This window comes from Sorex fumeus, unplaced genomic scaffold, assembly GCF_029834395.1.
Source record: "Sorex fumeus unplaced genomic scaffold, SorFum_2.1 ptg000098l, whole genome shotgun sequence".
Taxonomy (NCBI): domain Eukaryota; kingdom Metazoa; phylum Chordata; class Mammalia; order Eulipotyphla; family Soricidae; genus Sorex; species Sorex fumeus.
The window spans coordinates 80,699,395-80,716,719 of NW_026606155.1; the positions used below are offsets into that span (position 1 = coordinate 80,699,395).

Here is a 17,325-nt window from a genome sequence, read left to right on the forward strand (position 1 = left end):
AGAAACAAGCTCATTGTAAAACAGTGCCTTAATAGAAATCTAATATTATAGCTATATTCTTCAAGCCCCTTACTTCAAACTAGCTTAAATTCTTAAAATTGCAGCACTGTCCTGCCTTTTTAAATTAAGCCAGTGTAAAATAAAAATTTGGGGTGCAAAATTAATAATAGTGTTAGAAAGTATTGGAGTGCCAACCTCATGTCACCTCAGTGATAAAGTTTAGCACATTCAATAACAACTAACACGATCTCAGAACATCTGGGGTAGAATTGCATGTTAATTTTGAAGCACATAAAATAGTTAAAAATCAATTTAAAATTAAGGTTTTAAAAGCATAATAATGCCTTTTGAAGGATTGCATATTGATTTTAAATATAACTATCTAATTATATATGCATGGACTAAAGTATGAAGTCAACTGCTTTGTAAATGCCAAGAGGCTATTTTTCAGTAATAGTTGAGATGCTTACGGGAAACTAGATTGCTGTATTGCTGGCAAAGAAAATGGCTTGTGAGGTTATTTACAAGTTTTGCCCCATGGTCACTACCATACATCAATAGTAGGTATTATTATAGACAAAGTCTAAGTGTTTCTGCTTAGAGAGCATTATAAATTCTTTTTAGAATATTTTCCTTACATTTTTACCATCATTCACTTCCCTTTTTTGGACCAAGTTATTGCCAGTAGAATTTAATGTAGCACATGGTTTCAATTGATAACGATAACTATGAGTATCTATAAATTGTATTCACTCACTAGATTATAATTATGCACTTGTATTATGACTGTTGCCAGTAAAAGTTAATGCTTTTCTGAATTATAATTTCTAGATCTTACATTATAAATATGATTTAACTTAGACAAAGTACAATCAAGATGTATATCTTCCCCAAATTTTAAATTGGTGATGGCTTTTACCATGAAAAATAAAAAGATTGGAAAGTTTACAGAGAACCAGTTTTTATCTTTGCATTGAGATAGTAGCAGTTTCATGTAATGTTAATATATTGGTGTCAATATTTGCAAAACTGAACAACCGGAATTTTTTTTTCCTACTTAAAAAATATCTAGTGGAGGGATGGGTACTCGATCATTGAATAACTGAAACCCAAGCACAAAAATCTGTACGTCTCCAACTGTACCTCATGGTGTTTCACTAATACAAATTAAATATATATATATATATCATATTCATGGCACCCCCCAAAAAAATCTTACTCATTTTCCATGTGAGTGAAATGCTATATTTATGTCATTCTGAAAGTTTATTAATGTGAACCTTACCTCATGCTTAGTAAATTGCATCATTTTATAAGAAAAAAAGTAAATTGCATCATTTTATTTAGTAAATAGGTGCAAACCATTTTTTTGGGTTCCACTAAGCATATTACATGTAGCCATTTTTTTAAAGTAAAATAATTGGTATTTAATAATAATAAGATACTGCCAAAAGCACAGATATTGCAGTTGTCATTATGTTTTTTTTTTTCTTTTGCTCTCCATTCTTTCCCATATACTCATGCTCATCCACACCTTTCCGACACGGGTCATATGCACTGACATAAAAGGTGTGAGAAACCTGCCACTTCAACCTTCCAAAGTGTGACATCAGGACACAGCTGTTAGACAAAGGCCTAAAAAGAGTAACAAGGAAAGATAATGATTCAGGAAGCTTAAAATGCTGTGGCTTTCATTTCTGTACCATCAGTAACCTCAATTTCATGATTCAACATTTTAGATGTAAATAATTTACAACAATAAAAGTGAGAGCACATTTATGAGGAATAGAAGTAAATAATTTAGTCCTAAAACGCGGGATGCCCCTAGTAATGAGAGACCGTTGAGAGATATTCATCAAATGTCTTCAATGGACTCTGCAAAATATGTACCCTTTTGTGATTTTAAAATTTGTTTTCTTTATTTTTGTTTCTGATAAGAAATTAAATAAGCAGTAGCTGTGAGCATCATAGTGGGAATGTGAGGTTGGGGGAGTCACAGAAGGAAAAAATAACGCTGATGACATAGAACTGGTTTTGAGAGCTAACATTAAGTGGCCACACTTCTGGAATTCTAGGTTTTAACAAAATTTGCCTTCCACCTATGTGTGTTAATAAAGGTCAGGGTAATTTTTTTAATTTGCTTTTTTTGGGGAGGGTCACACCCGGTGATGCTCAGGGGTTACTCCTGACTCTGCACTCAGGAATCACTCCTGGTGGTGCTCGGGGGACCATATGGGATGCTGGGACTCAAACCTGGGTCGGCCATGTGCAAGGCAAATGCCCTACCCGCTGTGCTATTGCTCCAGCTTGTCCCAGGTCAGGGTAATGTTTTAAGGAATTTTCCCCCCAATAATGTCTTATTTTATTCAAATTGAACGTCAATAGTACATGATCAGAATTGAAGAATTTCTTTGGGTTAGCCAGGGAGTGAAGTGACATTATCTGTGAAATGGAGAATGACGAGAGTGATTTGGCTAATTATTAACCAAATTCTTTTGACATAAAGTTCCAGAAGAAGGTAATGTTCCATTTTAGACTTTGTGCAGTATCTGTGAAAAGTAGACCAGATTCCAAGTCCTGTCCACTCTTCACTTGCTGTGAGATCTCAGCAGATTTTTTTCATATTCCTATGCTTTTTCTTTGCCACTAAAGTGGTAAGTTACAATAGATTATTTGTTTAGTTGTTAATTGTATAATGAACTAATATAATACTGCAAATCCTATAGCACAAGTTTAATACCTGTTACATAAAAAAAATCGATTTGCTCGAGTGGGCCCAGTAATGTCTCCATTGGAGACTTTGTTGTTACTGTGTTTGGCATATCGAATACGTCACGGGGAGCTTGCCAGGCTCTGCCGTGCGGGCGAGATACTCTCGGTAGCTTGCCGGGCTCTCCGAGAGGGGCGGAGGAATCGAACTCGGGTCAGCCATGTTGCCTGCGTGCAAGGCAAACGCCCTACCGTTACTGGGCCCGCTCGAGCAAATCGACGATCAACGGGAGGGCCTTTACCTTTACCTTTTACATAAAAAATATTGGCTAGGGGCTAGAGAGATAGAACAGGGGGTTGCTCACTTGCCTTGAATTCAGTTGACCCAGGTTTGATTCCTGGCACCGCATACCATTCCCTAAGCACTCCCAGGAGTCATTCCTGACTGCTGAACCAGGGTTAGCCTCTGAGCACCTCAGTTGTGCCTCCTCCCCAAGAAATATTGACTACTGTTGCTCATTATTGTATGATTGATTTTAGTACTTTTGAACAAGCCATATGAATGTCATAGCTTAGGCTTTACAGAGATCATTTCTTCTTAGAGGAGAAGGATGAGGTGAGTTGAAACTTGGCCGCACCCAGCCGTGCTACAGAATGCTCCCAGCAGTACCTGAGGAATCTTGCAGTGCCACTAATCGAACCGGAGTCACCCCCTGCAAAGCTAGCACTGTTGCATTATCTCCCTAACCCTTTGCAGAGATCTTGTTCAGATTTTCTTCTTTCCCACTCACTGGTTGTAGGACCTTGCACAGACTCCTTTCTACATTCACTTTCCTCATCTATAAAATAAACGTGATAATATGTAAAGATAAAATAATGTACATCAAGCACTTAACACAATAGTTGCTCATAGTATAAGCACTCAAAAAATTTTATGGGCACATGTATACCTGTTGATATGTATATTAAATGTGCACATATACATAAGGAATTTGAGACAGCTTTTGTGTCCACATCCCAATCCCCAGTCCCTTCTTTACTGCAACATCTGTCATCCAGATTATATATAATTTTCAACAAATTACAGGAGATTACTCACAGCAGACTGGAAGTGAAACAGAACTCGCTACAGCAGACTCTCTGACAAGTGTTAATTCACAGAAAATTTATGGAACTCTATGGGCCTGGGAATTCTTGTAAGCCTAGTGCTGGTTGCTATTCTTTGCTGCACTTAGGAAGTGCTTAATAAATGTATGCTAAGTCGAATTGAGAGGTTTTTAACATAGCATAAAGGATGTTTAAAATTACATGACTCTCCCACTTTTCAAAAGAAGATAAAAAAACACATTCATTTACAAATCTTTACCTAAGCTATATGTAAACATTAGAAACTACTCTTGAGTCATTTAAATGAGATGTGTATGGAAAGCTCATTCCTCAGAGAAGCGAGCAGAAGGTAGAAGTAGTTGCTATATAATTACATTTATTTCCCATTTCCTCTCAAAATATAGACCTGGTACTGGCATTTTTTCTGATAATATAATTCTACCTATGTTACCCTACTTAACTAAAACTTCCCAGCGCCATTGGTCATGAGCACGAAGTCCTGCTGCGAGGCTTACTTCTCGAGAAAAATCTCTCCTTTCTGGGTAAGTATTGCTTACATCCTCTCTAGCTTATCATATCTCCATGAGTGCTTAAATATATATTTTTAAAATCTTCCACTTGCAGTTATTATGTACTGAAGGAAGAGTGAATGATGATTGATGCTGTGCATGTTATCTTGTATTGATTTAGAACTGAGCAGGAACTCAGTTACCTAATCGCCTCTATAGGCAGCACATGCATGGGCTGGCAATTAATATTTTATAGAATAAGTGGCTGAAAAAATGCTTTAATATCTGTTGCAGTATTACTTTTGGTGTCACGAGACATTAACTATAATCTAGGCTTTATGAGAGAAGAAAACAAAAGAAATATTGTCTGTAAAATACTTTATATATTAAAAAGATTGGTTACCAAAAAGCTCACAGTTAGGTAGGTTTGTCTCATATCCAGAATCAGGCACTTGCGAGCCAAATATTACACTTAAATTATTTTTATGCCAACATTGTTTTCATGGATTTAATATGATTTTTAAAGTCCCACATATAGACGTGTTTGTCAGCCAATATGGAATCTTATCGTAGATTGTTATTACTTTCAACATCTCTTAAGCATTAGAAATTAAGCCTCAAAAAGCATACATGTGATAACTTATCTTGGAAATCATAAAACACTCTAATGAATTAACTCTCCTCCCCCATTTTAAATGTGACAGTTTGTTTGTAAAGGTAATTTGTTCTTTCTATACAAATTATATTATTGTACATCTGGTTTTTGTAGATATTTAAGAATCTGCATAATTTTTTAAGGTTAATAACAAGTCCTCAATATTGTTTAACAGGACTTTTGTTCCAGAAAACAAAGAATTGGCCAGGGAAGTAAAAAAAATGGTATTATCTCAAGCTGTGGAGGGATATTGAATACAGTTTTGAATATAGTCTTTAAGGCTAAATATTCAAAATTTTTGTGAATGAACTATAGAATGTATCTGAATGTGTCTTATGAGTTAGTGTTGATAATTTGAACATAGAGATATCATAAATATCTTTAGCTAAGGTTGAAGAAAATTAATAAATTACAAATTATCATAAATTGCTGAATTAAGTTTCAATAGTAGAAACAGCAATTTTTTTAATAAGCACAACTTAAATGTTCAGCTTATGGGGAAAAAGTAAATAGGACTCACCTATCTAGAGACTAATAAAAATACAATTTATATTAGCTGAGAAACTGTTATTATGAATAATCCATAATACACATAGATGTTTCAGAAACTCTGAACTATAGGTTTCTGGTAGTATTATCCATCTGATCACATTGATCTCTCAGATAGTGGCAAGTATGGTGTGACCACATCTGTTTTATTGTTTTATGCCACCAACACAGCAGTCATATTCTCAGAACTGCTTGTGGTTACCATATTTTCACTATCTACTAACAGGTAAGGAAGCTCTTGACCCATTTCTTTGTTTTGCCAACTTCTCTGATTCCTTTCCTGAGAACCAGAAGACCTCCCAAAAGAGCAAAGTGTTTACACATGTCCTGTACTTAACTTCAGATCCTTGACTTATGTTGATGGACCCATCTCTTCCATAGTGCTGTGAGATCTGGCAGTGTAATTGTTCTATTGAAATAAACTGAAAGATTATATGTAACTAATGTCTAAAAGTAAATGTTAATGGGATGTTGCCTGATTTCATGTCACCTGAGTGTTGTTTTGAATGAAGCATTTCCTTATCAATCCAGCAGCATACAAAGAAGTTGTTCATTTATTCCATGCATTTTAAGCTTTTTAATGTACTGAATTGTGCATGTTTCTTTATGACCAAAACATAAAAATTCAAAACCTTGTATGAAATATTGTTATGGGATTTTCTTTTACCATATAAGTACCCCTCCACAATAATTTATTAGGTAGACCTAAGATACTGTGTCAAATAAATTTAAATAGATCATCATTTTAAACCCTACTGTGGAAAAATATTTGTATATAAAAAGGCAGCTAATCTGATCTTCTTCCTTACATTTGTTGTAAGGATATTGCAGATGTTCTTGTTTTACCTTAATTCTTTACAAGTATAAATATTTCTGTCTCCGTCATCCCTTTCCTGATCAGTTCCCTCCCCCTTTATAATATGAACTATATTTAAAAGAGAAGGATGTTTGATATTTAGGTAGTAACTCTTCTTAAGGTCTATGTCTACCCTATGGAGATGGAGAGATAATACAGTGGGTAAGGCACTTGCCTTGCATGCAGCTGACATGGGTTTGATTCCTCAGGACTACATATAGTTTACCCCAAGCACTGCCAGGAGTGATCTCTGAGTATAGAACTTACTTGGGACTAAGCCTTGAGCACTACTGGATGTGCCCCCCATCCAAAAAATAATAATAAAAAGTGAAAAACAAAGGGACCTGGGGCAATGGTACAATAGGTTGGGCTTTCCCTTGTAGAGTGCTGATTCAGGTTGCTTCCACAGTACCCCATATGGTCCCCTGAGCCCCCACCAGTATAAGGATGGAAGGATGAAGAAAAATAGGGAGGGACGGAAGGAGGGAGGGAGGGAGGGAGGGAAGGAGGGCAGCGGAGGGGAGGGGAAGGGAGGGGAGGGAAAGGAGGCAGGCAGGCAGGCAGGCTCATGTTAAGTACATGTCAATTCTTTCTAAGGGTAACTCATGTAAATTTTATTGGTCACCATTTAGTCTCAAATGTGAAGAGTTTACTATTCACTCCTTAGATGTACAAAGAACTTTTCTTGAACATTTAATGGCCAACTGTAAATTGACCCAGAAGGCAGTATGATTTTCTTATCTCTTCTGCTAGGGTTAATTTCATTTTTTTTAATTTCATTTTTAATGTCATCAAAATAGAATTTTGTCACTGCTAAATATATTTTAATTCTTATCTCAAGTGATGAATAATACATTTTTTGTTGTATCTTTTTTGTCTCTCTTTTGAATGTGGAGTAGAGAATAGCTTTGAGCAGAATATCAGAGGGTAGGGAAGGAAAATAGTAAGTGGATAACAAGATGGCTTATACTGTTATAGGGAAATATGCAAGTGATTATAGAAAAATTTGAAAATAAGCTATTTATCCTCCTTAAGTTGACATATCTCCAGGTCAGAGAGGCTTTTTATTAGAGATTTCCATGGCCATGTCTGGTGCAAGTTCTGCTAAGTTTGGCTTAATCGAGAATGCTCTGCAGATATTTTATTCTTTCAAGTGAATATTGTTCTCTCAAAGAAGCTAGCAGTTATTTTGAGTCATATCTGACAGGCATTGGTTTTATCTCTGACTTGCCCTTTCTTGTTTTGTCTTGCCTTATAACAAATCAACCCATTTTACCAGAGTGCTCTTCAGGTATTATTACTGCATGGGATTCCAGGAGGGTGTAATCTGTAAAGCCAAATAGGATTAGTGAAGGATGTTCCTTGCTGTAAGAAATCAGAATCTTTGTTTCTAAGAGCTCATATACTCCCACTGCTTTATTCCCTTCCTCAAGCGACAGTGCTCTGCTGGGTAAGTGATTATGATTTAGCAAACGGGATTATGACTGAAGGTGAAGAATAATCAGCAGGAACAGATGAAATTTAGAATTCTTAGATTGTGTTTGCATGCAGATGATAGCAGTAGAGAGTGAAAGACTAGAAATAGAACATGATTATATAGGCTGAAGGGAAGTGAGATGACTGTATTTTATAAGATATCAACTATTTAAGTTCTCATTTATTTGAATGTTAAATAAAATGCAGTTTTTAGAGTAACAACAACATGATACAGCGAGTGGGGGTTGGGGAATGTTGGTTCTCCTTGAAGAAATTGTCTTCTGGTTATTCTAGAATTCTCTTGACTTAAGTGACAGATGCACATGCCACGTGTGCACGTACACTCACACAAACACACACACACACACACACACACACATACACACTCACACAGAGTAATGGGGGGCTTTGACAGAGGAGAGAAAAGAGGAGAACATCTACAGCTTTAGTGGTATATGTGGGAAATCCAATAAGATATTTGCTTCTGATATGTCTAGAATCCAGAAGACAAAAATATTATCATGAATATCTCTTACCCCTCTTAAATTGTTTTTTTTTGTTTGTATGTTTTTCTTTTTTTTTTAAATATCTTTGTTTACAGACAACAAAGATGATCCTTTGGAAGTTTGCTTCTTTGCTTACTTTTTAGAGTTTGAAGTCCTAGAGAAGAGTTTGTGAAAGTTGGTGATTATTTTTTGCCTCATAGCAGATCCTAGAAAGAGATTTTGATCAGCCTGTCTGGGTAACTGTCCGCTTCTGTGGCCAGTGGTTGAGGAGTGACACTTTATCCATTCACCTTTAATGATATTGTGAGAGTAGATATAGTGCCAAGGAGGATGAGGCTTAAAACAGAAAACTTTTTATTCACCTCCAGAAACTGCTACAGATTAGAGTTCTAGTTCCTATAACCAAAAGACACTTGGGGCTGAAATCTGTCATTGTTATTGTTGGATTGGCTCCTTAGTTGTTTGTATGTCTAAAGAAGGAGATATTTTTTGTGTCACAGAACTGCCAACATGCCTCCTTGTATCGAATTGGCTCTAGGACAGATGAAGCTAGCCCTGCCAAAAGATCTGACATCAGTGACTACAGCGTAATGCACAGGGGTAGAAAAGTGATGTTATCTAGCCAGTCTTCCAAATTTTGGATTTGGAAGTGCTAATGTTCATCCAGTTTTCTAGTTGGGTTTAGAACAAACTAGCCTTGCCTCACATCTAGTGCCCTTGACAAGCTGCCCTTTATTTCTTTAAACTCAACCATGTAGGTATGCCCTATTTATTGCATCAAACTAAAAGAATCTAGAGTGAGATGGTGTAAAGTGACATGGGAGAACTTCACTTTTGTTGTTGTTGTTGTTGTTGATATGCATTTTCTATATCTCTGTAAGCCACCAACAGATGGGGGCAGCCCACTCAGCCTCTATTTGTCCTGACTGTGTGGCCTCTCGTTTGTTTCCTATCTTGAGAGCACTCCAGTTTTCACTCGTATTGTCCCAAAAGACATAAACAGAGAACAGGGTCAGAGCAGTCAGTTGCATTCCTTATTAGTGACTTTGATAAGAATCTTTGGGGGGAAGAGGTTGAAACTAATGGCTGTAATGAAATTTTGGATTCTCTAAAGATTTAATTTATCTGTACTCTCTCTGTCTGCCTGTTAACTGCCTGTCTTTCCTGGGTACCTTTGCACATGGTTTGCATAGTATAGTAACATTGTTAACAAAAACTGCTATCTTAAAATTGGATTTTTAAAAAAGGCCATAAAACTTAATGAACACAAAAATATGGGATAGAGAGGTTATTTTGACTTCATGTATTGAAAGGTAGTTTGGGGGTAAGGTTGGGGAATGACACAGAAAAACAGAATGCTAGTCAAAGAGATGCTATAGTTTTAATTCATATTGCTACATATATCACTCTTTTTCATCCTTCCCCTAGTGCAGTAATAATGTAACAGGCATTTCCAAGATTCTTCTCATACAGTAGAGTTTTGCATTTTAGAAACCTCTAAGATTTTTTCTAAGGCTAATGTAAGGTCTGTCAGGCTATTACCTCTTTTTTTAAAAAAAAATTTTATTGAATCACTGTGAGATAGTTACAAGATTTCATGTTTGGGTTACAATCACACAATGATCAAACACCCATCGCTCCACCACCAATATCCCGGTATACACCCCCTTTCCCACCCTCCCACTGCTTCCATGGCAGACAATATTCCCCATACTCTCTTTCTACTTTTGGGCATTATGGTTTGCAACGTAGATACTGAGAGGTTATTATGTTTGGTCCATTATCTACTTTTAGCACGCATCTCCCATCCTGACCGGTTCCTGTGACTGGCTCTAACAAAGTGGTAGAATGCTGGTCCGCCATGGACAAGGTTGCTGGTACCACACTCCACTCCCCAGCTCCTGGAATTGCCAGGCGTTGCCCACTTTTAAAGAAAATAATGTTATTCATCACTTTCAGTTATAACTGTTGCAAGATGGAAGTTTGCCTGATTTTTGTAAAATTGTGCCGAATTTAAAAAAAAAATAGGTGTCCTTCTGATATGTAAAATCCTTTTAATAATAGAACAGAAACAAAACCTCAAACTTTTTCTTAGTTGTCCTCAAGCCCTCCTGTGATTCTTAAGTATATGTTAACTAGTTTCAGATGTGTTTTGTTCTCTGACTCAAAATCAGTGCTTTATTTTAAAAAAAGAAATTGTGTAATTAGTACTTAATTGCTTGGGATATTTTGAGCATTTAAAGTAGAGGGTAATTAAAAGGCCAGAGAAATTAAACTTTCACAATGTTCTTTATATATGTATAATTCCTTTTTTAAAAAATGCCCTCTAAAGGGAGCCCAGCAACTTAAAAGTAAATGAAAGTCTGGGTTGTTTTTGAAAAATTTGTGGTTTTGTTTGATTCCAGTTTGGTGAAATGACTATTGAAATGATAGAAATCCAGTTTACTGTCTCTTTAGACCACTATCACATAGATTCTTTGCAGCAGATGACCTCACCTGTAACATTCTCTCCATTTTAGAAATGTGGAACATGACCCAACTTAAATATTTCTCATCGTTAAAAGTAATGTATGGTTATTTGGGAACGAATCAAAACGATTCTGTAAACTCTTGCCTCTATTACTACTAGTTCTTGGTGGCTCCCTTATCTTCTCTAGAATAATTTTGTTATCTTTAAACTGAAATGTCAGGGCCAGCGAGATAGCTAAATGAGTTTGTGTGCATGCATTGCATGCCGGAGGATTAAATTTGATCCCTTTCTCCCCATCGTCGCCTGAACACCACCAGAAGTAGCTGGGATTAATATCTGAGCACCATTGTGTAGCCTGTCCCATACAAACTAGAATGAGGCTAGTAATCTCCAGAAATTTACTAGTTCAAAAATAACCATAATTTGCAATATGAATAATATCTATTGACTAACATTTTGTGGATTTAGATAAAATTCTGCTTTTAAGCAAGAATATACTTATTTACTTTGATAATGAGCATTTGAACTATGATATTAGCAAACTTAGTAATTAACAATTACACTGCCTGGGCTAGAGAGAGCACAGTGAGTAAGGTGCTTGCCTTGCATGCAGCTGACCTAGGTTCAATCCCCAGCACCACATCTGGTCTCTTAAGCACCACCAGCAGTGATACAGAGTCAGGAGTAAGTCCTGAGCACAGCTGCTTGTGGCCCAGAAAAGCATTACACTAAAGCATTACAGTAGGTGTTTTTAACCTATATCTTAAATTAAAAGAACCTAATTAATTATTTGCTTTACTTGCTGTATTCCCTGGGAATGATAAGCACATAGATTTAGAAATTAATCTCTTATTAATCCCCAACCATGTCGGAAAGTTACATAATAAAAATGCTATTCAAAAACATTGCCATCACTCCTCCACATCTTCCAAACTAATATTAGTATTTCTTTTTGTTCCTGGTTTGTTTTTTATATTTTTAATTTTTTAAGGAAAATATTTTCTAAAACATCCAATGTGGAAATCTTGGGAAATTCCAAGAATCATCAGTGACCACATGGCTCAAATATGTGCAAAGAACCATAAGAATGTGGGTGAAATATATGATTCTCAAGGAAAATAAGAATTACAAAGCTGTATGGTATAATGTTGCTGTATATGATAAGGAAAGTTAACCAAAAATATGCTCACCTCTGAAATGCTGAACTCAGCCTTTTGTGAGAAATTCTGCCCAAACTTTAGGAAATAGATACATTTCTGGGACCAAAGTGATAGTATAGAAGGTAGGTTGCTTGCTTTGCATGCATCCAACTTAACCAACCTAAGTTTGGTCTCCGGCACTACATATGGTTTCCTGTGCATGGCCATGAATGATCCCAGAGTGAAGCCAGTTGTGCCTGCCCTGTCCCATATCCCCCCAAACAGATAAATGTTGTGTGATTTATAGTACTGTGACTCAAAGAATAAAAACTGTGAATGAGTGTTAAATAGTAGGAAGTCCCTTATGATCAAGATGAATCTCAAGGATAGGTGAAAGGCATGACTGGGGTGATAGTTTAAAGGACTTCACAGATGCCTGGGTTTGATCCCAGCAGCATGGGACCCTCTCCCAAGCACTGCCAGGAGCCCCTGAGCACTGCTAGGTGTAGCCTCCAAACAAACAAAAAGTATCAAGGAAAGTGATTAAATAAAACCTTGAACTTTAGATCAAGTGTGTTATCTCTCTGCAGTATTGGTCTTTGGGGAGTGAAATAAGAAAGGACAATGTAGTCAATCTAGGTAGACTTTCTAAAAGATATGGATAGTCTTTAAAATGCAGTGTATTTTACTGGACCACCCATTTGCATCATTAAAATGTGGAAAGCTTATGTTGGTGATGAGCATAGAGTAAGTGATCGTATTTCGATGTGAAAAGGAAACATTTTATGTTTTTCAGAAAAGAGATTCAGGTCCAGTATGTGGAAGACAGCTCCAGGCACAGTAAGACAAGAAAATGAACAAAGAAGGAGAAGGAAAGTAGTATGGGCTGATGATTGAGTTATAATCTCCAGAATTTAGAGTTGTAACTTTGATCAGTCACATGGTCAAATTTTAAACCCAATTATTTGAATATTAATCTGATTATAAATAATCTAAGATCTGAGGACCAGAAAATGCCCTTCATGTAAAGGCTTATGACAATACTAGTTGGAAATGATCACTCTGGACAAGAGCTGAGTGTTGAAAGCAGGTAAAGGGATATAAATTATAACCTTTCAGCATCTGTATCACAAACCATAATGCCCAAAATGAGAGAGAGAGAGAGAGAGAGAGAGAGAGAGAGAGAGAGAGAGAGAGAGAGAGAGAGAGAGAGAGAAAAGAGGTGAGGTGGGGAGTGGCTTGAAGGGGTGGGAGGGAAACTGGACACTGGTGTGGAGAAATTACACTGATGGAGGGATGGGCATTGGAACATTGTATGACTGAAACACAATAATGAACCATTTTGTAATGCTCTATCTCATGGTGATTCAGTAAATTAAAAAAAAATGTTTTTTTTTTTAAATCAGGCCAAATATTTGGGACTGATCTTAAAAATCTCCCTATGGAAGGGTCATTGATAGATAGACCAGATAAACAAGGCTACCCATTGCGTAAATGCTTCTGTCCAATACTGCCATTTCCTCTGAATGTTGCCAGGTTATTTCTCATTTCTTAGAAAATCTAGGATGAACGTAGCAATGAGATGATTTAATTAGTAAATAAAAAATGAAAATACCTAATACAAAATAGCATTATTCTTCAGATGAGTGGAATAACTTTATACTGTTAAGAAAAACTTTGATATTGCTGGTGGTGACTTAGACTTTTAAAGAAGCTATCTTTGGGATACAGTTATTATTGGATCAATTTTATACTGAGAGGGAGAAAACATGCTGTTGTATGGTCAAGCTGGAAAGATTCCCTAATCTTAGCAAGTGTTTTCTGTTCAGATTTTGAGGTTCGGATTTTTAATTTTTACATGAAGTAAGTCATGAAATTTAAATTGTAAGTATCATATAAGTAAGTTTTGGTGAGGAAAATAGAAATGCATATCCTTTTACAGGGATTGTCAGAAATTTGAGTGTGTGCATTTGGATTGCTTAGTGACCTTTGAAATTTTGTTTTGGGCTGCTGTCAGAACATAATCATTTTTCGTTCTCAAACAGAGTTCAGCATCTGTAAAGGTTGATCAAACTGGAATAGTTTTAATAAAATATTAATCTCTTTTTTTAATGTCAACCTAGCTTTTAAAACTGTTCATCAACTACCTGGAATGTCAGCTCAAGGCTTTTGATCTTAATAAATGCCTTTTCTATTAAACATTCTCATTGTGATCAGAGTTTATTTAAAGAGGACAGAAATTTTCCCAGTCTCATCATCAACAGCGTAGTTTTTCAAATTCTCTTGTCTTTAAAGTGGATTAATGTGTATCCCCTTATCTCACGGAACTTGAGATAGTTATTGGTTGTATTTCAAAGAGGTAAAATTGTTCTGAGTTCTGATACCAGTTCTTCAGAATATGGATGATAAAAGAATGTCTACTTTTAACAAAATTTAGGTCAAATATTGAGTTTAAATATGTGTCCTGTCATTAAAAGGTTATTTACATTTAAAATGCTGACCTTTAAAGTTGTACACAGGAGTGTTCTAAAACAGTTTCTGAACACTTGCCATGAAACCACTGTCTTAGGCTGACAAATGGATTGGAAATAAGCTACCCAACACTAGGAATGGGCCATTAATTTTAATCAAAGGTGATGCAGGAAGGCGAATGGGATGCATGACAATGTCAACAGCCCAGTAGGTGTTAAGAGACCCCACAGCCTTCCTTGTTACTTGGTTGAGCCATTAGTTGAGGTTGGGTGAAGACAGAATGCCATGTCTGGAATTGAATGACCAGGTCACTCCAAAATCTAATGGAGAACTCCTCATTTCAGAAATCACATTGTAATGTCATTAGAAGTCAAGGACAGCATTTAGAAAATATTGAATGATTTTTTTTTTTTAAACCAAGCACCTTGCTAGTTTTTCCAACTTGGTCAAACTCTCTGTTTTCCTGGCTCCTTTCCTTCTGAACGGATCATTGATATTTACAGAGGATCAAGAGATCAATCGAACAGACTTAGGAAACCGTCTGAAAGCTGTTTGCTTTTTAGAATTACATATTGTTAATTGTAAAACTCTGGTAAATGCCAGGAACAATAGCATACCAAAAGCGTTAGCAGGGTAATTAATTCTCTGTGGTGATCTTGTCCTTGTCCCTTTCTTGTGTTCTTATATGTAGAAATAATTTTGCTAATTGAAACTAAACTTCCTTAATTGCTTAAATGAAAGCATTTGTCTTATAATCGTAAAGGCCACTGTGCTTGTGCTATACTGTAAATTGTCAATATTGGATGATAACAGTGATATCCATGGTGTAGAAGACCTTTTCATTTAATCAGTAAGTTTATTTTATTTTTTTGAGTTTTTTAATTATGAAAAGGTAGCATATGACAGCTTGAATTAATGATGTTTATAATAAAGACATAAAAATGCAGAAGGGACAGAGGCATCTTTATATCTGTGCTTCAGATTGTTAAGAAAGTTCATTTTTTGACAAAGCACTGCACGCATAACAAAGATTGTGTGACAGCATTTAGTAATCTTTACACACTTTTGAGAAAAGTGAGTATATGGCTGTCTTGTTAGTGGAATATTATTCAAAGTAATTTTTGTTCTTTCTATAGACGAAGATCAGCTTCGTGCAAAGGGCTATGACAAAACCCCAGATTTTATTTTACAAGTACCAGTTGGTAAGTCTTTAAGTAAAGTGATGCTTTTTAATAGCTGTTTTATTTTTTGTTACATTTGCAAATATAGCCAGAGTACATTACTTTGATAATTTTGTATCTAAGTGGGTAAAGTACTTGGGAATATTATTTGAAAATAACAAAAAAAATATATTCTGAAGAAATCTAGCCTTATGAACTTTTGCATATATTTGAGCAACAAATTTGTTTACTGAGAACATTTTGGCTGCCATTTCAAATCATTTAAAAAAAATTTTTTTAAAACATGGTTCTCACAAAAAGCCAGGCTCACTTTGGTTTACTTTCATAATACTTGTCAACTAATACAGTCTCAGAATAAAAAGGAACTTTTGAAGATGAGAAAAGTATTAAGGATGGAATTATAGCATAAATGTTTCTGATTATGAACATATTCTATGTTTTGTTTTATTACTACCACAGTAGTTGAAGCTAAGGGCTCAACCTTTTCTTATTAATGAGAAGCATGGAGAGCCCTGTACAGAGTTCAGAATTTTCAATCTCCCCTTCCCTTTGCTCTATATTAGTAATGCTTTGTCCCTTAGCTGTGGAAGGGCACATAATTCACTGGATTGAAAGCAAAGCCTCATTTGGTGATGAATGTAGCCACCACGCCTACCTGCATGACCAGTTCTGGAGCTACTGGAATAGGTAAGGTCCCATTATTTTTCTCTTAAGATAAACGATATTCAGCTGAAATCTCATTAGAAAAAATATTTTGTTTAGCTGGTAAAAATGCTAGTAGCCTTTGTTTTCAGTAAATACAGAGACTTGATTAATGTATTCATTTCAGATAATTTAAACTTCTCTGCCTTTGTAATGTTGATTCATTTTTTTAAACTAAAATTTTTAGCATAATGTCAAAAATTAGTATGGCCTCCATTTTCCATTTTACACTGATTATATTGGTGTTACTTAAAGCATGCATAGTAAATTGTGGTGCTTATATAACCACTGACTTTTGTAATCCTTTGAATGTGAAATTTAAGCTTGCTGTCTAACCTTAGAAACACATATCCTAAGATCTCTAAAGAAAGTCTCCAAATGCTATTAAAGATCAAAACAATTTACTTTCCAAAATCAGAAAACATTTTACCTACCAACTTTAATCAACACTTCACGAGGAATGGAAATCTTGGTGATGAAGAAGAGGGTGAATAGGGCCAGGGAGATAGACCAGAGGTTTGGGTGCTTGCCTTGTATCCCTACCACCCTTGCAATCATTAGCACCACATGCAGTACCCCAAGCTTAGCCAAGAGTCACTCATGACCAGAGAGCCAGGAATAGCCCCTGAGCACCACTAGGCATGGCTCAAACCAAAAGAAAAAGCAAAGAAAACAGTGCTGTTTGGAGGAGAAGATGCTATTTTGTTGACTTCTCCACCAGTGTGCTGGGCCTGTAGATGTTCTGTTAATCCTCTCAATATAGTTACTTTCATTCCCACGTAAGAGATAACTAAACTTGACCTTAGAGAAAGAAAATCAGATGCTATATTCCCATCATCGTGGGCCAGCGTTGGTCTCTCCCTCCCAATCCCTGCTTTCTCCAGCTCTGTTGTCATCTCCAGTACAACCGTTGGAACTTATTTTCCTGTGATTGAAGTTCCAACTTCCTACACGACACATTTTCTCCTTTTGAAACAGGAGGTGGTTCAGGTAA

The 17,325-nt window shown here is 36.0% G+C and overlaps 1 protein-coding gene across 3 annotated transcripts in view; it reads left to right on the forward strand.

Annotated features, from left to right (window-relative positions):
- CDIN1 (CDAN1 interacting nuclease 1) overlaps positions 1 to 17,325 on the forward strand; it is a 262,518-nt gene that overhangs the window by 111,575 nt on the left and 133,618 nt on the right. For 2 of the 3 annotated variants that reach the window (XM_056134133.1, XM_056134135.1), the window contains 3 exons: positions 4,291 to 4,358; positions 15,585 to 15,650; positions 16,211 to 16,316. In XM_056134133.1, coding sequence (XP_055990108.1) covers positions 4,291 to 4,358; positions 15,585 to 15,650; positions 16,211 to 16,316 — 240 coding nt within the window. Of the gene's footprint in view, positions 1 to 4,290; positions 4,359 to 15,584; positions 15,651 to 16,192; positions 16,317 to 17,325 lie in introns of all 3 variants that reach the window. The other variant, XM_056134132.1, reaches the window with a different exon arrangement.